This window comes from Hypanus sabinus, chromosome 5 (genome assembly GCF_030144855.1).
Source record: "Hypanus sabinus isolate sHypSab1 chromosome 5, sHypSab1.hap1, whole genome shotgun sequence".
In the NCBI taxonomy this organism is placed as follows: domain Eukaryota; kingdom Metazoa; phylum Chordata; class Chondrichthyes; order Myliobatiformes; family Dasyatidae; genus Hypanus; species Hypanus sabinus.
Window position 1 is genome coordinate 148,458,429 of NC_082710.1, and position 22,213 is coordinate 148,480,641.

Genomic DNA, 22,213 nt, shown 5'->3' on the forward strand with positions numbered 1-22,213 from the left:
ACAGGTTGATGAATACTGAATGAATTGAGCAGCATTTTGAAGCAAATGAAATAGCCAATAAAATTAAGTACTGGTGTTGCTGAGTGCAATGAGTCGAAAACCATACGGGTTGCTTAGAAGCTCAAGCAATCCAACTAAACCATCTATATTGAGTTTTGTTGATATCATGAACACAAGGCAGGTAGATTTAGAACTGAAACCATTGTTGATTGCAGAACCCTTTATGTTTCATTAGCAGAAACAAATGGAAGGATGGTTGTGGCGTGGCGTGTATGGGATGAATCAAAGCAGCAGGGCTCAGGCCCGAGAGTGGAGAATGAGCCATTTAAAGCCATTGCTGGACCTGACCTGGAGCTGATTCAAGGCAGCAGAACCGAGGCAAGGCAAGCAGAGGTGAGTCATGGTTGAGGCTACTGGGCCCAGTCCTGAGAGTGATGAATAAGCCGATGATGGGTTGATTTAAGTACCAGGCCAGATTGGAAAGGTTGGGTACGGGTTGAGTTGAGGTGGTGTGTCTCAGGTCTGAGAGGGTATCGAAGGGGCAGGGACTGGGTCTGAGAGCAATGAACAACATGAAGTTTCACTGATTTTGGTACCGGGCCAGATTGAAATGATCAGGGTGTCGGGGCAAGAGGAGAGGAACGAGCCGGTTTTCAGCTCACAGCTCACACAGTTTGCTCATCTCCGGACTGAGCAGAGGCTGTGACCTGTAAATAACTGGCTCCTGGATAGGCTGTGACTGGTTCATGGCTGTGGCTCACTTTTGTGAACGTTGTTTATGAATGTTATTTGCCTACTTTTATTGTTTGCATCTTCTGTTTGTTTTCTGCACATTGGGTGTTCAGTGGTCTTTGTTTTTAATGGGCTCCTTTGTGTTTCTTTGTTTTGTGGCTGCCTGTAAGGAGATGAATCTCCACATTGTATATAGTTCACATACTTAGATAATAAATCCACTTTGAACTTTGACATTTGTAACAGAGATGTACAACAACCAACAAACATCACTGGGCTTGTAAGATCAGGAGGGCCACATGATGGTGCTGGGATTGGCTGAGACCTGATTGGAGATCCATCCACCATTTGCATGCCACATCCCCTGCAACAGACTCAACTGAAAGCAAATTACAAATGGTACTGGATGATGCCACAGCAGTGTTCAGGGATACGTGAAAAGGCCACACCCAGGTTTTACAAAACCTGTCTGGTTCCTTGTACCATCATGATGAAATAGCCAGTGAGCCAGATCACACAGAGGCTGAAGGAATTCTTTCCAAGGCTGAGTGGAGACCATGGACAACCCCAGTGGCCCCAGTACCCAAGACGGATGAGTCTGTCGGGATCTGTGGTGATTTAAAGGTCACCATCAACCTAATACTGAAAGTAGATCAATGTTCTCTGCCCAGGATAGAGGATATTTTGGCAAACCCTTCTGGAGGAAAACACTTTGACAAAGTGGATTTAGCAGAGGCCTACTTACTGATGGAAATGGAAGACAAGTCCAAAGTGTTTCTCACCATGAGCACTCAAAACGGGCTTTATCACTTTAACCTGCTTATTTGTGGAGAAGCATCTGCACCTGCACTCTGACAGAAAGCCATGGATCAGGTGCTGCAAGGTTGTCCAGGTTCTCAGTGTCACCTGGATGACATCATTGTTACCTGTGAGGACAAAAAGGAACAGCTCCAAAATCTCAAGATGGTGCTAGAAAGATTTGAAGATTATGGGCTCAGAGCACACCAAGACAAGAGTGGATTCTTGCAACCAACCATCACATTATTGACACACAAAACTCAAGCTGTAGTGGATGCCCCAAAGCCAAAGAATATGTCACAGTGGTGGTTTTTTTTTAAAGGTTTGTCAATTGTTTCAACAAGTTCCTTCCAGTCCCTTTCTACATTCATCAATGGCACTTCAAATGCTCTTGATCTTTTCAACGTATCCAAGCTCCCTGGTCCCATTCATCTTATTTTTACCATGGATGTCCAGTCTCTAGACACCGTCTGTTGTTGCGGAAAAAGAACTAGCACTCGGACGTGGAGGGAGATCGCTTCAGAACACCTGTATTGTAGCATGATATCATGGAGAGCACATCCTCCTAATAGCGTAGTTTGTGAGACTCTGTCTGACAATGGGTCACGTTCTTATTTATATCCCAAGCGTATGAGAGAAAAACATAATCAGAAGGAGGATCTTCAATGGCAGTTCTGCTGGGTAGCAAAGTTGCAGGATATGTCCCTGAGTAGTTACACATCTACTTCAGTGTTAATTTCTCAAAAGAGTATATCAGACATGTGCTGATTCTTAGAACAACAATACAAAGATAGTTATTTTAATCAGCCTGACTGAAAGGCACATTGTCAGCAGTAGAGAGTATGTTAGTCACAGTAGACTTTGAATTTACAATTAACGATCTTTAACCCTTCCTTGCTCAATACAGTGTCAGCTCTGGATATTTTCTTCCACATCTTCATCCCCCATCAGGAAAGTCTCAGAGCTCTCTGTTTCTTTCTGGATACCAGACTCAACCAGTTCCCCTCCACCACCACTCTCCTCCGTCTGACAGAAATTGTCCTCACTCTCAACAGTGTCTGCTTTGGTTCCACCCACCTCCCTCAAACAAGAGGTGTAGTCTGGGTACTTGCATGGGTCCCAGTTGTGCCCACTTTTTTCTCAGCGATGTGGAACAGTCTATGTTCCAAGCCTACAGTCGTGTCCAACTCCCACTTTTCCTTTGCTACATCAATCACTGTGTTGGTGCTGCTTCTTGCACCCTTGCCGAGCTCGTTGACTGCATTAATTCTGCCTCCATCTTCCGCCCTGCCCTCAAATTTACCTGGACAATTTCTGACACCACCCTCCCCTTTCTTGATCTCTCTGTCTCTGTCTCTGGAGACAGCTTATCCACTGATGTATATTATAAACCTACTGATTCTCACAGCTACCTGGACTATACCTCTTCCCACTCTGTTACTTATAAGAATGCCATCTCCATCTCTCAATACCTCCGTCTGCACTGCATCTGCTCTCTCCACTGCATCTATTCATACCAGAATGAAGGAGATGTCCTCCATCTTCAAAGAAAGGGGCTTCCTCTCCTTCACCATCAATGCTGTCCTCAACCACATCTCTTCCATTTTGCCCATGTCTGTCCTCATTCCATCCTCCTGCCACTTCCAGTGATAGGGTTCTTCGTGTCTACACCTACCACCCCACTAGCCTCGCGATCTAGCACATAATTCTCTGTAACTTCTGTCATCTTCAACAGGATCTCATTACCAAGCACAATTTTCCCTAACCCCCAATTTCTGCTTTCCGCAGGAATCGCTTCCTACGCGACTCCCTTGTCCATTCATCACCCCCACTGATCTCCCTCCTGGCATTTATCCTTACAAGTGTAACAAATGCTACACCGGCCCCTATACCTCCTCTGTCACAACCATTCAGGGCCCAAGGTGAGGTGACACTTCACCTGTGAGTCTGTTGGGGTCATCTATTGTATCCAGTTGTCCAGGTGTGGTCTCTTGTATATTGGTGAGACCCGACATAGATTAGGAAACTACTTTGCAAAACACCTACATTCCATCTCCCAGAATGAGTGGGATCTCTCAGTGGCCACACATTTTAATTCTATTTCCCATTCCCATTCCGACATGTCCATCCATTTCTCCTCTACCATCACAATGAGGCCACACTCAAGTTGGAGGAAGAAATCCTTATATTCCGTTAGGGTAGCTTCCAACCTGATGGTATGAACATTGATTTTTCAAAATTCCATCAATGCCCCCACTTCTCTGTTCCCCATCCCCTTTTCCCTCTCTCACCTTATCACCTTGCTTGCCCATCGACTCCCTCTGGTGCTCCTCCCCCTTTCTCTTTCTTCATTGGCCTTCTGTCCTCTCTGATTAGATTTCCCCTTTAGCTTTCACTGATTTCCCAATTCTTTACTTCACCCCTCTCTCCCTGACCACTCACGCCATTCCTGTTCTATTTCTCACCTTGTGTTTCTCCCTCCCTCCCCAACCCTTTAATTCTGACTCCTCACCTTTTGTTCTCCAGTCATGCTGAAGGGTCTCGGCCAAAAACATCGACTGTGCTCTTCTCCATAGATGCTGCCTGGTCTGCTGAGTTCCTTCAGCATCTTGTGTGAGTTTCCTGCCAATCCTGGGTACTGTACTTTGCCCCTTGAACGTATTACTACAGCTTGGGAAGAAACGGCAATGGGCAAAGCAGTGTGAGGTGTCTTTCCACCGTACCCTCAGACACTGTACTCACACATTATGATCCACAGTGAAGGTTGCCCGAGATGCCTCATGTTTTAGTACATGATGCAATCATATCGCATGTTATGAGGGATGGAAATGAGTGCCCATAGTCTTTGCATCATGTTCCCTTACCGACACAGGTAAATATTACACACAGATTGACAGAGAGGAGTAAATACCTGAAAAATCTACAAAAGAGGACACTATCACAGCAGTGTTCAGTCAGGACAGACTGGAGAACTCATCCGCTGAGTTGTTATGGGTGGAACTGAGTAATAAGAAAGGTCCGACCATGATATTGGGGCTTTATTACAGACCACCGAACAGTGAGAGAGATTTAGAGGAAATTGGATTAGACAATTTCTTTGTGGGAGAGGCTAGAGAGTGATAGGAGATGGTTGCCTCTCTGACTGCAGGCCTGTGACTAGTGGAGTGCCACAGGGATCTGTGCTGGGTCCATTGTCGTTTGTCATCAATATCAATATCTTGATAATAATGTGGTTAACTGCATCTCTATGTGTGTGAATGACACCAAGATTGGGGGTGCAGTGGTCAGATATTTGAATCAGATATCTGAATGGTTCACGAGCAGAACCTTGTTATCCTTCTTTTCTGATATTTATCTACTTCTATAACTTGTACTGGACTGCAAACTCCATGACTTATGTCAGTGAAAATAAGTTTGATTCTGATTCCAATTTTGTCATGGTATAGAAGGATCTACAGATCCTCAGTATGGCTGTGTGTGAGGACGTTACTGAGCTGCTCCCCCACCCCTCACCACCACTCTCTGTCCCCATCCAGCACAACTGCACGTACAGTCGCCTCTGGCTTTCACACCCCACTCTGTGAGCCTACAGCAGAATGTGCGAGAGTTCACAGCTGCTTCACTAACACATTGACTAACACTAACACTCCCCCCACTGAAGCATTAAAATAGATCAGGGCCTTCTGTTAGTGATACAGGGTCACTGAGCAATACAGCACAGCACAGACCCTTCAGCCCATTCAGTCCATGCTGACTATGGTGTTCAATCAGTTAGTCCCAAGTTTCTGCATCCGGCCCATATCCTTACCTTATGTACCTGCACCTTATGTACATACGCTCCTTCTAGATCTATAAGCTAATCTTATGTAAACACGACCTCACTCTGTCAGTTACTTGGATATTGTGTTTTATGGGGTTGCATTTCTTAATATTTACTTTTTTTTGGTATCTTTATTGTGTTTAAAGTTCAAAGTAAATGTATTATAAAATACATGTGCAACCCTATCACTGTATACAACACTGAGCTTCATTTTCTTGTGTGCATACTCAATAAATCCAATAACCACAGAGATTCAATGAAAACCGCATCAACAGGGTGGACAACCAGTGTGCCAAAGACAACAAACTATAATAATGATGATGATGATGATGATGATAATAATAACATAAATAAATATCAAGAAAGAACATGAGATGAAGAGTCTATGAAGTGAATCCTCAGGTTATGGGAACAGTTCAGTGATGGGGTGAGTGAAGTTATCACCTTTGGTTCAAGATCCTGGTGGGTGAGGGGCAGTAACTATTCCCGAACCTGAGTCCTGAGGCTCCTGGATCTTCTTCCTACTGGCAACAGTGAGAAGGAAGCATAAGCTGGGTGGTGGGTGTCCCTGATGATGGGTGCTGCTTTCCCGTAACAATGCTCCATGTAGATGTGCACAACGGTGGGGAGGCTTTACCCATGAATGACTGGGCCGTTATCACTACTTGTTGTCGGATTTTCCATTCAAGAGCATCGGTGCTTCCTACAGGCATGAAGCTGCACACATCTCCACCAGACATTTTATCAATTTTTAGCTGTCGTGCCAAACCTTCACACATTCCCATGGAAGTAGAGGTGCTGCCGTGCTTTCTTTGTCATTGCACTTGCGTGCCGGGCCCAGGACAGCTCCTCCAGAATGATAACATAGTTGAACCTCTCCACATCTGATGCCCCAATGAGGACTGGCTCATGGACCTCTGGTCTCCTCTTCCTAAAGTCTATTATCAGTTCTTTGGTCTTGTTGACATTGAATAAGATGTTGTTGCTGTGATTCAGTCAAATTTTCATTCTCCCTCCTACATGCTGATTTGTCATCACCTTTGATTTGTCCTATGACAGTGGTGTCATCAGCAGACCTGAATATGGCATTGGAGCTGTGCTTAGCCTCACAGTCATGAGTATAAAGTGAGTAGAGCAGGGGGCTAAGCACACATCCCCGTGGTGTACCTGTACTGATGCAGATTGTGCAGGAGATGTTGTTGCCAATCCACACTAACTGGGGTCTGCAAGTGAGAAAATCGATGATCCAATTGTCGTGCTGCATCTGATGAGAGTAACAAGCAAGACCATGAAGTTGAATTGTGACTTCAGGAAGCAGAAGTCAGGAGAACACACACCTGTCCTCATTGAGGGCTCGGTGGTGAAAAGGTAGGCAGTTTCACGTTCCATGGTGTCCAGTGATCTCTCTTGGGCCCAATACAAATAAGACACAGGAAGATCTACTTCACTGAAAGTTAGAGGAGATTTGATGAAGACTCTTGCAAATTTTCTACTGATGCACGGTAATGAGGATTCTGATAAGTTTACAGAGGCTCCACTGTGCATGATTGATAAAGGCTGCATAGTGTTGTAGAGTCAGTCAGCTCCATCACAGGTACAACCGTTCAAACCATCAAGACATGGTACCTCAAGGAAGCGGCATCTGTCATTAAGGGCCCTCACCTTCCAGGACATGACCTCCTCTATTAACCTCCATTTACTAGAGCTCCACTTAGCTCTGCTTTATTTTTCAATGTAACTTTTGCTTATTCTTTGTTATTTCCCTTCTATTATATGTATATCTGCGCACCTGTAATGCTACTGTGACACTGTAATTTCCTTTGGGACCAACATTTTCTCATTAGTGCATCAGGGAGGAATACATGAACCTGAAGACCCACATTCAACACTTTAAATAGCTTCTTCCCATCCACCATCAGATGTCTGAATGATCGATGAAGCTGTGAACACAACTGTGTTATTGCTCTTTCCACTGTTTATCTATCTCTCTATCCACTCAGTAACAATAATTTTGTTTATGCCTTCACCTTTACCACTGCCACAAAACAACAAACTTCAGGACATTTCTCTGTGATAGTAATCCTGATTTCATTCTGAATATTTTACCCGCTTTACCCACTTTGTTCATCAGCCCATTCCATACTGTCACCACCTTCTGTGTGAAAATTTGCCTCTCAGATCTCTTTTAAATCTTTCCCTTCTCACCTTAAACCTATCCCCCCCCCCCCAGCTTTAGACTCGAGCCTGAGGAGAAGACTGTTACCATCTCTACTCTCTATGCCTGTCAGATTTTGAAGCTAGTTTATCAGATTGCCCCTTGTCTCCCAACATTCAAAGTTGAAAAGACCTGGCCTGGCCAACTTCTCCCTATAACTCAGGAGTTCTAGTCTTGGAAGCATCCCTGTAAGTCTTCTCTGCATGGTTGCCAGGTTAAGCATGGCTCAACAGGGTGAGTAAAACTGCAAACAGTACTTCATGAGGCCGCCCCAATGACTCATACTACTTCAACAGAGTGTCCGGGCTCCTGTACTCAGTTCCATGATCGATGAAGGCCCGAGGATAACTGTTTGTCACTAACCTGTCTACCTTCGACATCCATTTCAATGAACAATACACTTGTAGTTCTAAGCCTCCCTGTAGCATTGCACTGTTGAGTGCCCGACCATTCGTAGTACAAGTCCTTAGAACAGAGGAACATAAGAAGCTGGTGCAGGCCAATTGATCCTGCTCTGCCATTCAATAAAGTCATGGCTCATCTGGCCATGGACTCAGGTCCACCTGCCTGCCTTTTTCCCATAACCCTTGTATCCCCTGCTCTGCAGAAATCTAAATATATTTAATGAGCTGGCCTCTACTGCTTCCCTGGACAGAGAATTCCACAGATTTACTACTCTCTGGGCAAAGCAGTTCCCCCTCACCGACTGTACATCCTAATCTACAGTGCCTATACAAAGTATTCACCCTCCTTGAAAGCTTTCATGTTTTATTGTTTTACAGCATTGAATCACAGGGGATTTAATTTGGCTTTTTTGTCACGATCAAAAGAAAGAGACTCTTTACCGTCAAAGTGAAAACAGATTTCGACAACATGATCTAAATTAATTATAAATATAAAATTCAAAGTAATTAATTTTCACCCCCTTCAAGTCAGTATTTAGAAGAATCACCTTTGGCAGGGACTAAAGCCTTGAGTCTGTGTGGATAGGTCTCTATTACATTTGCACATCTAGACTCTGCAATTTATCCCCATTCTTCCTTACAAACCTGCTCAAGCTGTCAAATTGCATGGGGATCATGAGTGAACAGCCCTTTTCAAGTCCAGCCAGATATCCCCAATTGGACTGAGGTGGACTCTGACTTGGCCACTCCAGGACATTAACTTTGTTGTTTTTAAGCCACTTCTGTGTAGTTTGGGCTTTATGCTTGGGGAGATTGTCTTGCTGGAAAACAAATATTCACCCAAATTGCAGTTCTCTTGCAGACTGCTTCAGGCTTTCCTCCAGGATTTCCCTGTATTTGTCTGCATTCATTTTCCCCTCTACCATCACAGTAGGGGTAGTGTGTTTTTGATGATGTGTTTTTGCCTTATGCTAAACATAGCATTTAGTCTGATGGCCAAAAATCTAAAGTTTGGTTTTATCAGACCATGGAAACTTCTTCCAGCTGATGTCAGAGTCTCCTGCTTGCCTTCTGGCAAACTCCAGCCAAGAGTTCATGTGAATTTTTTTCAACAATGGCTTTCTCTTTGCCACACTCCAATAAAGCTGTGACTGGCGAAGTATGCGGTCAACAGTTGTTGCATGTGCAGTCTCTCCCATCTCAGCCACTGAAGCTTGTAACTCCTCAGAGTTGTCATAGGTCCCTTGGTCCAGCCAGATCTACAGCTCTGCCATATTCTTTCCATTTCTTGTTGATTGACTTGACTGTAATCCAAGGGACATTTCTTGTATCCGTCTCTTGGCTTGTGCTTTTCAATAACCTTTTTGAATAGTTGCTTGGAGTGTTCATTTGTCTTCAAGGTATAGTTTTTGCCAGGATACTGTCTCACCAGCAGATGGACTTCCAGATACAGATGTGTTTTCAGTCTTAAAATAACTTGACTGAACATCTCCAAAAACAGATCAATATTTAACTGGTTATGTGACTTTTAAAACCACTTGGGTGCACAGTGATGACTTGGAGTGTCATATTAAAGGGGGTGAATACTTATGCAATCAGATATTTTGTATTTTATATTTGTAATTAATTTAGATCTCTATGCAGAGATATGTTTTCACTTTGACACAAAAAAATCTTTGTTTTGTTGATCGGTGTCAAAAAAGCCAAACTAAATCCATTGTGATTCAATGTTGGAAAACAATAAAACATGAAAACTTGCAAGGGAGGTGTTAACTTTTTATAGGCACTCTATTCCCCTAATTCCTGTTCTGGAATGCAAAGTAAAGAGTTACAGGTACAGAGAGAGAGAAATGCAGGCAGAAAATAAGGTGTAAGACCACAGCAAGTTATTGTCAGATCGTGAATACATCTTAGATAGGAACCTTTCAGCAATTTCCTGCTTGTTTGACTTTAAAAAATGCATCACTTCACACTTATTTACATTGAAGTTCATTTGCTGCTCCTTGCCCCATTTCAGTTTCTAAACAATATTCCTCTGTAACCTACAATAATCTTCACTATCAAAAACAGCTCCTAATTTGTATAGCCTGCCACTGGATGGTTGGATGTTTGAAGCAGCTGTTCATGAACATAATGGTGTGACACTTCAGGCTTCTGCATTAACTGCAGACGGGAGCTGTGAGAAGGAGGCTTGGTCCACATGCTGGGGATCTTTGATAATAGAATCAGAATCAGCAGCAGGTTTATTTTCATGGTCAAGAGGTTCACTTGTTGCTCAGACCGAACATCAAAGTGGGGCTGAAATGTGATCTAAGTGGCTTTGAGCATGGAATACTCATTGGTGCCAGACAGGGTGGTTTGAGTATCTCAGAAACTGCTGATCTCCTGGGATTTTCAGTCTTCAGAGTGCACAAAGAATTGTGTAATAAACACAATAATCCTGTGAAAGGCAGTTCTGTGGACAAAAATGCTTTGCTAATATGAGAGGCTGGTGGAGAACAGCCAGACTGGGTGAAGCTGACAAGAGTGTGACAGTAACTCAAATAATCATTAGTTACAACAGTGGTGAGCAGAAGAGCATTTCTGAATGTTCAACATGTTGAACCGTGAAGTGGACAATGGGCAGACGCTCAGATACAGGGGGTGCCTAATAAAGTGACCAGAGACACTGTGTGTGTGTGTGTGTGTGTGTGTGTGTGTGTGTGTGAGTGTGTACTGCAAAAGGAGAACTGAAACAGTGAGCTACTGTTCATGGTTCACTGACCATTCAGAAATCTGATGGTGGAGGTGAAGAAGCCGTTTCTATTGCATTGAGTATATGCCTTAGGGAACCTGTATCTCCTCCTTCATGGCTGTAATTGGGGCTGGAGTGGGTTGGAGAAGCTGTCAACAACGGGACATTTGACCTGGCTCACCCTGTTCCTGATCTCAGCAAAGACCACAGATGATGCACATTATCAGTCCCTAGTCTCTGTATCAGCTAGGAAGGATTCCCAAAGGAATGTTTGGGTCAGCCTTTCTCCTGAGTTACCTCTCTCCTACACTCTGATTGTGAGCTGTTCAGGGTTTGGCAACAGGGATTGGAGAGTCATTGTGGGGTTGAGGTTGGGAGGCACTGGCCTAGTTCTGTGTGGAAAAGTCAGGAACGTCCTGGGGCTGCCAGCAAGTAGTTAGACCATAAGATTTCGGAGCAGAATTAGGTCATTCAGCCCATTGAGTCTGCTCCACTGTTATATCATGTTTGATTTTTTTTTTATCTCTTTCAACCTCATGCTCCCACTTCCTCTCCATAAAATTGTTTCTGTGCAAGAGTGGGGTCCCATAGTTTCCTGGTGGCCACCCTGGGTACAGGGGTTACTTCCATGACCTTCCAATATGAACTCAAATTCTTTCTATTCTCTCTGCCCAGGATGTGGTTCTGCTTTCATCATAACAGAGAGATGCTTAACTGAAGGAGGGGGCAGGACTGGTGTGATCAGATGCTTATAAAGACCTTCAGCACTTCGGCAGCAAGTTAGACCGAGACTGGGGGCAAGAGAGAGCATGGCGTCCTCAAAACTGGTACAGCTGAGCTGAGCTCACCAAAGTGATGCTTTAATCACTTGGTTCTTTCTGCCAGTCTAACATCTTGTTGATTTATTTTACAGAGATATCTGGTGTGTTTAATCCTCCTTCACACATGGACATCGGAAAGTCATGGAGAAGATTTCCAGGTGAGGACAAAACTCCCCTCTCTCCATCTTGTTCCCAGCCTTCCTTTGTGTCAACTCCTCTCCCATTTCCTCTCTCTGACTCCTGCCTCTGTTTCTCTACTTGTGGGGTTGGATTATGATATGGGATGGAAACAGAGCCAGTCACGACGTTGGGAAAATGGGAAAAGAAACATTTTAGGCGATGATGTTAATGGGAGCTGGGAGGCTTTGGACACTGATCAGTGAAAGCTAACACACATATCCAGTGAGCAATTAGCAAGACAAGTAGCATTTCACTGGCAGAGGGTCTGAGAACAAGAGGAGAGACATTTTGCTCCAATTACTTAGTGCCCTTGGGAGACTTACATGGAAATTATTGATTTATTTATGAGATATAGCACAGACTAAGCTCTTCCGGCCCTTTGAACTGCCCCTGATTTAACTCAACCTAGTCATGGGACAATTTATGGTGACCAATTAACCTACCAACCAGTACATCCTTGGATTGTGGGAGGAAACTGGAGCTCACGGAGGAAACCCGTGCGGTCACAGAGAGAACGTAGAAACTCCTTACAGACAGCAGCAGGAGCTGAACCCGGGTCCCTGACACAGTAAAGCACTGTGCACCACACCTGTCTGCTCGCCTTTATTCAGGATGAAGTGCTGTCCATCCGGGAGAGAGGAGAAGGAACTTTCTGAACCCCAGAGGGTATGACTCTCTGGAGTTCCCCACCTCAGGGAGATACAGAGGATCAGTCACTGGGTGTATTTCCAAACAGAAATCAAGCGATTTTGAGATTGTTGGAGGCTAAGTGGAGACCCAATAGAAGTTTTTAAGCTAATGAGAAGCAAAGGGTGGAATTGCCAAATATGAGAGAGCATCCATGCATGAAAGGTAATGGGGAGGGAGTTTATGGGGGATGTGCAGGGCAGGTTTTGGCAGTGACAGTGGTGGAGGACAGGAATGTGCTGCCAGGGTTGGTGGTGGAGCAGATACGAGAGTGACGTTTAAAAAGAATCCGGACAGACACACACATACACAACAAATGGAGGGTATGGATCATATTCAGACTGAAGAGATTTAGCTAGCACAGATGATGGGCTGAAGGGCCTTTACCCGGGCTCGCCTGCATTCTGCCAAGCTGGTTGGGGGGTATGTGGGTTGGTGCAGAAGGGTGTGACGAGGTGTCTGATCAGCTGTGGTGACCCTGACTGGCTGATCGTGTTGTGAGACGCTCAGGGGTACAGCCTCCCCACTGTGGATAATCGTCTCCCCGTCTGCCCCCACTCACTCTCTTTTTGAACCTGCTGTCATGACCACTCTCCTCGTGGAACCATTCCTTGACCCCTGACGATCCACTGGGCAGTCCCTCAACTCCATCTCTTGTCCACTGTGGAGCATCCTTCCAAACCTGTGCCTGCCTTCGATGGGAATTTGTTTAGAATCCGCCCGTTAGCTTCCTACACTCTAAAACCTTGTGGGGCATCTCAGAGGCACAGATCAGGACCTGAGCAAAGGGTGACCACTTCTCTGTGGAGCCTGTAGCAGATGAGACCACTGTCCATCTCACACCCCCTCAACTGGGGCAACTGCCTTCACCTGATCCCCCCCCTCCCCACAACCATCCCCCCCCCCCCCAGCTCTCTACCTCACCCTGTAGCAGCATTGTTTCCTCTGGTGTTGTCCATGTACCTGTTCCTGCCCTCTCCCGTGCCACACCTTCCCACAGGCCCAGCTCAGTTGCCCATCCCTGCTCGCTGTACACACACCGCCACCCTTCTCCTGGAGCCCTGTGCTCTCTCTGAATTATCACCTGGGTCTGACATCCGGCACAGTGAGGCAGCTATTTCCACAGATCAGCTGTCGTTCAGCCGCTCAACACCGTTCCCTGGACATGCTTTCAGTATACAAGCTCTCTGGTCCTTCCTTCCAGTTTGTCCTGAACCATCCCCCTGACCGGGCATTGGCCTCAGCCGGGCATTTCATCCTGTGTCGTCAGTCGTTCCAGACAGAGGGTATGGGCTATGTGCTGGGCTACCAATTAATGCTGAAAGGTTGCCACCGGTCAGCACGAAGAGGTTGAAACGAATGGCCTGTTTCCATGTGGTATGTTTCTGTGTTCACTCAGACAACCCATGTCCACTCTGACTCAGGATTTCCGTAGTCCATCACCATCACTCCCTTAGTTACCAGCTCATGGTTTCTGTCTCAGCCTATTTTCCTGCCCTCTCTCTCTTTCTCTCTCTCTTTCTTTCTCTCTCGCACTCTCTCTCTCTCGCACTCTCTCTCTCTCTCCCTCTCTCTCTCACACACACAGATACACATGCACTCACACACAGCTGTTTCCCAGTCTCTCTTTACCCCTGACCCTCTCATCCACTCTGTTCCATCTCCCTCTCTCGCACACACTCACTCTCTCCCCTCTTTGCCTCTCTCCCTCGCTCAGTATTTGTCTCTGTTTGTTTCCCTCTTCCTCCCTCTCCCTCTACTCATTCACCAACCCTTCCCTCAATCGATCCTGGATGAGGGGTACACCTGGGAGTAGGCTGAGGATGTGGGAGGTGAAGGATTCGGGCTGTGATGTTACGTGGATGGGGGAGGGAGTGAGCAGCTCCTGGGTTACGGTGTCATAGGGATACTGTGGTCTCTGCTGACAGGGAAGGTGAATATGAAGGGTCCTGCCTCGGGTGCTGAAGGAGTACAGTGTGCTTGACTTTACCAGTCGAGGCAGAGATGAAGAGCCAAAAGATTACACTGCAGTTTTATAAAATCTAGTTCGATTGCAGCTGGAGTATTGCATTCAATTCTGGGTGCTGTATTTCAGGAAGGACGTTGAGGATTTGGAGAGGGTGCAGAAGAGTCTTCTGAGAGAATTGACAGCAGACAGGCAGACTCTTTTCTCCCGGGGTTGAAATGTCTAACTCCAGAGGGCATGCTTTTCAGTTGAGGGGGTTTAAAGGAGATGGGAGGGACAGGTTTCCCACGCAGAGCGAGTGGGTGACGGGAATGGTGGTGGAGGCAGATACAGTCGAGATGTTGACGAGGCGTTTTGACAGGTCCATGGATTAGACTCGTACATCCTGCTGGGCGAAGAGTCTGTTCCCGTACTGTCCATTTTCTATGTTCGGTGTAGACGGGGAGGGGAGGGACGGGGTGAGGGTGTGGGAGTGTTCAGCGTCTCTGTGCGAACAGTCAATTCAGCCGGATGTTACCAAGGTGATGGTCACCCCAGACCCCCAACCATTACAAATCATCTCTGGATACCCATCCCTAGAAATCCTGATTCCAGACCCCACCACAACAACCCCCGTCCCAGAAACCCCATCACCTGAGACCCACCCTGAGCAAGTACACCCCAGACCCTTCACCCCAGTCCCTCCCTCCAGACCCTTCACGCCAGACCCATAACCTCAGAAACTTCACCCCCAAACCCTCACGCCAGACCTGTCATCCAGATTCTTCACCTTCAGACACATCACACCCTGATCCCCCACTCTCAGACCCTTCAACCCACCCCAGACCCTCCAGAACTATCACAGCCCAGAACCCCCAAGCTCAAACTCTTTACCCCAGACCACCACCTCCGTGCACACTGTGGCAGGGACACTGTACAATGAGTGAAGGAAGTTTGAACGCTCTCTCCATTTGATATTCTTTACTCCACTGCATCCTCAAGTGGAAAATTGACAGTGATTCCCGAAGCCGACTCATCATCCTGAGCAGGATGAAGATCAGAAATGCTGCTGATGTAAATTGTATGAACGTGTTTTTGTTTTAGATGTCTGACTTCAAAACACCTGGACAACAGAATATTCTGGAGATTCTCCTACAGGCAGTGAACAAACTGAGACCTGAGACCAGTCTGAGGCCAAGTAAGTTGACTTACACAATAAGGTTTAAATGTAATAAAAGCAGAAAATGTCAGTTTGCAGTGTCAGTAATGGGGGGAGCAAAGTTAATGTTCCAGGTTAAAGATCTTACATCACAGCTAGGAAAAGTTCAAATAAAGCAAGTTAGAATAATCCTGACAAATGATCCCGGGCTGAGATATTTGTACAATGGTTAATCACCAGTGACGTGCTAGCTGACCGGAGGATAGTGAAAGTAATGATTTTATTTCAGAATGGTGACAACCAAAGACCGGGGAAATTTCAGCCAGTAAGTCTGACATCTGTGCAGTAGCTAGCAAGTTACTGGAGAAGATTCTGAGGGATAAGATACACAGACATTTGGAAAGGCAGGAGTTGATTAGGTGTAGTCCGCATGGCTTGGTGCATAGACAATCATGTCTTTCAGATTTAATCGAGCTTTTTGACCAAGAAAGTTGATGAGGGTAGGGCAGTAAATAAGACCATAATAAGACCATAATACATAGGAGCAGAATTAGGCCAACTGGCCCATCAAGTCTGCTCTGCCATTCAATCATGGCTGATCCTTTTTTTCTCTCCTTTGCAACCCTGTTCCCAGCCTTCTCCCCATAACCTTTGATGCCATGTCCAGTCATGAACCTATCAATCTCTGCCTTAAATACTCCCAACGACCTGGCCTCCACAGCTGCCTGTGGCAACAAATTCCACAAATTCACCATCCTTTGGCTAAAGAAATTTCTCTGCATCTCTGCTTTGAAAGGGTGCCCCTCTATTTGGAAGCTGTTCCCTGTAGTCCTGGACTCTCCCACCATGGGGAACATCCTTACCACATCTACTCTGTCTTTGCCTTTCAACATTCAGAAGGTGCGGTCTCACCAAGTCCTTGTACAACTGCAGTAGAACCTCCCTGCTCCTGATTACCCTTTCATTTCTCAAATTATCCTTGTGAACCTCCTCTGGACCCTCTCCAACACCAGCACAGCTTTTCTAAGATGTGGAGCACAAAACCATTCACAATACTCAAAGTGAGGCCTCACCAGTGCCTTATAAAGCTTCAACATCACAACCTTGCTCTTGTATTCTAGACCTTTTGAAATGAATGCTAACATGGCATTTGCCTTCCTCACCACCGACTCTACCTGCAAGTTAACCTTTATGGTACAAACAAGCTGGATGAACTCAGCTGGTCGGGCAACATCCGTTGAAAGGAGCAGTCAACGTTTCAGGCCGAGACCCTTCGTCCAGATTGAAGAAGGAGGAGCAGGGACCCTATTAAATAGGTGGGGGGAGGGGGAAGATGCAGGTGAAAAACCGATCAGAGGAAAGATCAAAGGGTGGAGGAGGGGAAACAGGGAGGGGATAGGCAGGAAAGGTGAAGAAGGAATGTAAGGGGAAAGCACGATGGGTAGCAGAAGAAGGCAGAATCATGAGAGAGGTGATAGGCAGCTAGAAGAGGCTGCAGAGTGAAAGTGTGATAGGGGAAGGGAGAGGGAGGGAATTACTGGAAGTTGGAGAATTCAATGTTCATACCAAGGGGCTGGAGACTACCCAGACAGTATATGAGGTCAAAGACTGTGGTTCCCTCAAAGCATTAGCATAGGTCGGTAGGCTGGTGTAGAAGGTGTGTGACATGTTTGCCTTCAAAGATTGGGCATAGAGTATAAACTTGGGGCATTATGTTGAAACTTTACAAAGCCGTGGTTAGCCGACTCAGATTATTGAGTGTAGTTCTGGTCACCCGCGGGAAAGATATGATTGCGTCAGAGTCATAGAGTCATAGAACAGCACAACACAGAACAGACGCTTTGGCCCACCTCATCTGTGCCAGACCATTTGAGCTGCCTAGTCCCATTAACCTGCCCTTGGACCATAGCCCTCAATACCTCTACCATCCATGTACCTATCCAAACTTCTCAAACATTGTAATTGAGCTCACATGAGCCACTTGTACTGGCAGCTCATTCCACACTTTCACCATCCTCTAGGTGAAGATGAAAACAGGAGATGAGATGTTATGTTGAAGTTATCTAAGACATTGGTGAGGCCTAATTTAGAGTATTGTGTTCTCCTTAAACATTTCACCTTCCACCCTTAACCCATGTCCCACCCAACCATAGTAGAAAAAGTCTGCTTGCATTCACCCTGTCTGAACCCCTCATAAAGTTCTGTTGACCTCTATCAAACTCCCCCTCAGTCTTCTACATTCCGAGGAATAAAGTCCTAACCTAATCTATCTTTCCTTGTAACTCGGGTCCTCCAGACCTTGCAATATCCTTGTAAATTTTCTCTGTTCTCTTTCAACCGTATTTATATCTTTCCGGCAGGTAAGTGACCAAAATTGCACACTATACTCCAAATGAGGCCTCACCAGTGCCTTAAACAAATTCAACATAACGTCCAATCTCCTGTTCTCAATAATTTGATTTATGAAGAACTGTCTTTACAACCCTCTCTACCTGTGCTGCCACCTTCAGTGAATTATGTACTGTACTTCCAGAACACTTCCTTTGACCACATTCCTCAGAGCCCGACCGTTCTCTATGTGAGACCTACCCTGGTTGGTCCGACTGAAGTGCAACACCTCACACTTGGCTGCATTGAACTCTGGGGAGGTTGTAGAGGAGATTCTCCAGGTGATTGGTGATTAGTCACTAATTGTCAGAGAAATGTAAGGGTGGCTAAGTGCTGCATCTCACAAAAGAGCAGTATGGCCATTGACGTGTGGAGCCACAGGAGATGGCCATGGTTTTTAATATTTACCATTAGCTTTTACTGTGCAGAAAATGCTGGACACTAAATACATGTTGGAAATGAGGGACATTATCTGGAACCTTGTACAACCAACCAGGGAGGAGGTATTGGCAGCCTTACAGATCGTTAAGGAGGATAAATCCCAGAGCCTGACCAAGTACATCCTGGGCCTTGTGGGAAGATGGAGAAAAATTAGTCCTTTGCAGTTCCATTGTGGAGATATATTTGTATCACCTTCAGCCACAGGTGATAATCTCAAAGACGAAGGGTGGCTAATGTAACTTTATTTAAGAAGGGCAGCAAAGACAAGCCAAGAAACTATAGACCAGTAAGTCTTGTCATCAGCGTTGGATAAGTTACTGGAGGGGATTCTGAATAACAGGATCTTGTTTTGAAATCTAAATGAGTTTGGATAGACAAGGTCTAATCATGTGCGGACAGCCCAGTTTTTGTGTGCAGGAAATCATGTCTTGTGTTTTGAAGACATAACCAGCATGCCTGATGAGAATGGGGCACTGGATGTCGTCTATATGGAACTTAGCAAGGCCTTTGACATGATCTCTCATGACAAGCTGACTGGGAAGGATAGATCACGTGGAATCCAGGGGGAGATAGCAGACTGGATTAATAATTAGCAACATTTGCCAGGCGTGGCACAGTGCCACAGCGGTGAGAATACCAGTGCCTCACAGTGGCAGAGTGCCAGGTTCGATCCCAACTCGGGTGTCGTGCACATCCTCTCTGTGACCATGGCATTGTGTCTCATTCCCTCTAGTTGTGGCATAACAACAGACAGGTGAACCTCCTCTTCTCCATCTCCAAAACGTCCACTTCCTGTAATGCAGTGGGCAGAATGCATACAACAGTCCCAATGTGGTCTCAATATTTACGAAATGCAACTGCATCAGACGTCACAAATTAGAACTGGCCTGGTTTGGGATTTTGTTTAGCATGGACCAGGTCTTCTGTCAACATCCCAGAAGGTGGATTACCCGCCCAGGGCAAACTACCCCAGTGTGTGTGAGTGGTAGAGGAAATGGGCCTGAGGCAAAGTGATAGAGAAAGGTATTAGAATATAGGATAGAGAAAGTTAACATGAATGGCAATAGATTAAAGGGGAACAAGTGTGTGGGGGCATAAGAATGCCCTGGGAGCTAGCATTGACTCAATGGGCCAAACAACCTTACAGAGTTAGACAGACCATACTTATCCAATACTGTGAGAGTCGCTGTCTCCACCACTGATGTCACAAACTGATATGATCATCTGATATGGTCCTTGCTTTCATCCACCATTGTTGGAGCTGCATCTGAGATTGCAAACCTTCACAGTAATCTCCATCATGCTGTCTTCCAGGGGTTAATATTGTCTTTGATGTCGAGCTCCAAGGAAATGGGCGAATTGTGAAACCAACAAATCCCATCATCTACGACAGAGTCAATGTGAACAAGGGTAAAGGCTACAATCGCAAAACTGGGAAGTTCATCGCCCCGAGGTGTGGTCTGTATTTCTTCAGCTACTCGTCACTCCCGGGCAGAGGGACAACAACTGACGTTCTGCTCATGAAGAATAACAATGCAGTTAGTGTGATCCACAGTGTCCTGCCCAAGAATAGTGCCCAGCTGTCCATGAGAAACAAAATCCTTCAACTCCACAAAGGGGATGAGGTGTGGGTGAAACTGACCATTGGCTCCCTGTGGAGTAAAATAGGCTCCCTCAGCTTTCAGGGCTTCCTACTAGGGCAGTAGGGTGTCCCAGCATGCTTTGCCTCTGCATAATCTTCATGCACTGCAGTTGAAAATGCTTCACCCTGGCAGAAATGTTATTGAATAAACAAGAAAAGCTCACTGGGAATAAGTTTAGCTAATGCATGAAGTGAGACAGGGAGACACATAAGTATTGACCAGCAATAGATGAGAATTGGAACGTTGTCTTTGTTAAAGCATCTGAAGGCAGAAAACTGGAAATACGCCTCCCGGGAGTAGGAGACGACCACTCAGGCCATCCAGCCTGACCTGTGGGTTGTGCTGAGCCCAACCTCAGAAAACATGGTCCCAGACCTTCACCATTACACTCTGTAAGGATATTGTATCCTTTTGTCAGCTGTGAACACTGACAAATTACCACCTGTTAATAAAAAAACTCTTTTGGGTTTTTGACTCCTGAAGTTACTTCCCACATTATATTCCAACCACCATGCTGTTACTGTTCCCAGTCTGTTCTCTTCACCCTGAAGTCTCTCTGCATCCTCCGCATAGCTCCCACTGATATCTGACGTATTCAGAACGTGACCATATCCTGTGGTGAGATTCCACACCTCTCTTCTAACACACCACCATCCATGTGTAATCCATGAATTACGTACAGATGATGATCCCGCAAAGGTTACTCTAATGACTGTAATTTCACTGGCTGATGTAGCTGACTGCTGAATTTGTGAATGCAAAATTAAATGCTTTTTTTGGATCAAATATTCTGTTGTGTTCTTTGACTTTCATTATTTTCACAATTTGCTGTTAATTTGATCACATATGTAAATAGTAGACTCTGATCTATGATTGACTGAAAACCTCACTCGATCTCCTAATCCTGCTCGAATTTGCATCATTATACATTAATTCTATTTACACCATAAGACATAGGAACAGAATTAGGCCATTCTGCCCATCAAGTCTGCTCTACCATTTCATCATGGCTGATCTCAGATCCCATTCAATCCCATACAATTACCTTCTCACCATATTCCTTGATGCCCCAAACAATTAGGAATCTATCAACTTCCGCTTTAAATATATCCATGGATTTGGCCTCCACTACCGTCTGTAGCCGAGCATTCCACAGATTCATTATTCTCTGACTAAAAAAATTTCTCCTTACTTTTGCTCTAAATCATTGCTCCTCAATTTTGAGTCTGTGAGTCTTGAATTTTGAGTTATGGATACCCCTACAAGAGGAAACATCCTCCCCACATCCACCCTACCCAGCCCTTTCAACATGTGGCAGGTTTCAATGAGGTCCCCATGCATGGTTCTAAATTCCAGTGACTACAGGCCTAAAGCAGCCAAATGCTCCCCATATGTTAACCTCATTCCCGAAATCATCCTCGTGACCCTCCTCTGTACTCTCTCCAGTGAAAATACACCCTTCCTGAGGTAAGAGGTCCAAAACTGTTGACTGTACTCCAAGTGTGGCCTGACTAGCGCCTGATAAAGCTTCAGAATTATCCCCTTGTTTTTATATTCTATTTTATTCCCCTTGAAAAAAAACACCAACATTGTATTTGCCTTCTTTACCACAGACTCAACCTGTGAATTAATCTTCTGGGAGCCTTGCATGAGGATTCCCAAGTCCCTTTGCACCTCTGATGTTCGAATTTTATCCCTATTTAATTGAAAGTCTGCACTGTTGTTCCTTTTACCAGTGAGGCATTATCCTGCTTTTCCCAACACTGTGTTCCACCTGCCACCTTTTTGCCCATTCTTACAACTTGTCTAAGTCCTGCTGCCATCATATTGCTTCCTCAGCACTACCTATCCCTCCACCTAGCTTTAGACAATAGACAATAGACAATAGGTGCAGAAGTAGACCATTCGGCCCCTCGAGTCTGCACCGCCATTCTGAGATCATGGCTGATCATTCACTATCAATACCCAGTCCCTGCCTTGTCCCCATGTCCCTTGATTCCCCTATCCATCAGATATCTATCTAGCTCCTTCTTGAAAGCATCCAGAGAATTGGCCTCCACCGTCTTCCGAGGCAGTGCATTCCACACCTCCACAACTCTCTGGGAGAAGAAGCTCTTCCTCAACTCTGTTTTAAATAACTGACCTCTTATTCTCAATCCATGCCCTCTGGTACTGGACTCTCCCAACATCTGGAACATATTTCCTGCCTCAATCTTATCAAATCCTTTAATTATCTTAAACGTTTC

The 22,213-nt window shown here is 45.4% G+C and overlaps 1 protein-coding gene across 1 annotated transcript; it reads left to right on the top strand.

Moving 5' to 3' along the window:
* Positions 1-252: 252 nt before the first annotated feature.
* On the top strand, positions 253-20,738 carry LOC132394777 (heavy metal-binding protein HIP-like). The gene is made up of 4 exons (XM_059971185.1): positions 253-393; positions 11,617-11,682; positions 15,441-15,534; positions 19,639-20,738. Exons 1-4 carry the CDS (start codon positions 253-255, stop codon positions 20,028-20,030), a joined length of 693 nt encoding a protein of 230 aa, XP_059827168.1. The 3' UTR covers positions 20,031-20,738.
* The last annotated feature ends 1,475 nt before the right edge of the window (positions 20,739-22,213 follow it).

What these genes read in the sequence shown, in the direction of transcription:
- LOC132394777 (XM_059971185.1), top strand. Translation starts at nt 253, where the DNA reads ATGGTTGTGGCGTGGCGTGTATGGGATGAATCAAAGCAGCAGGGCTCA. An exon ending in CCGAGGCAAGGCAAGCAGAG is followed by an intron (nt 394 to 11,616) that starts GTGAGTCATGGT and finishes TTTATTTTACAG; the next exon opens with AGATATCTGGTGTGTTTAAT. An exon ending in GTCATGGAGAAGATTTCCAG is followed by an intron (nt 11,683 to 15,440) that starts GTGAGGACAAAA and finishes TTTTTGTTTTAG; the next exon opens with ATGTCTGACTTCAAAACACC.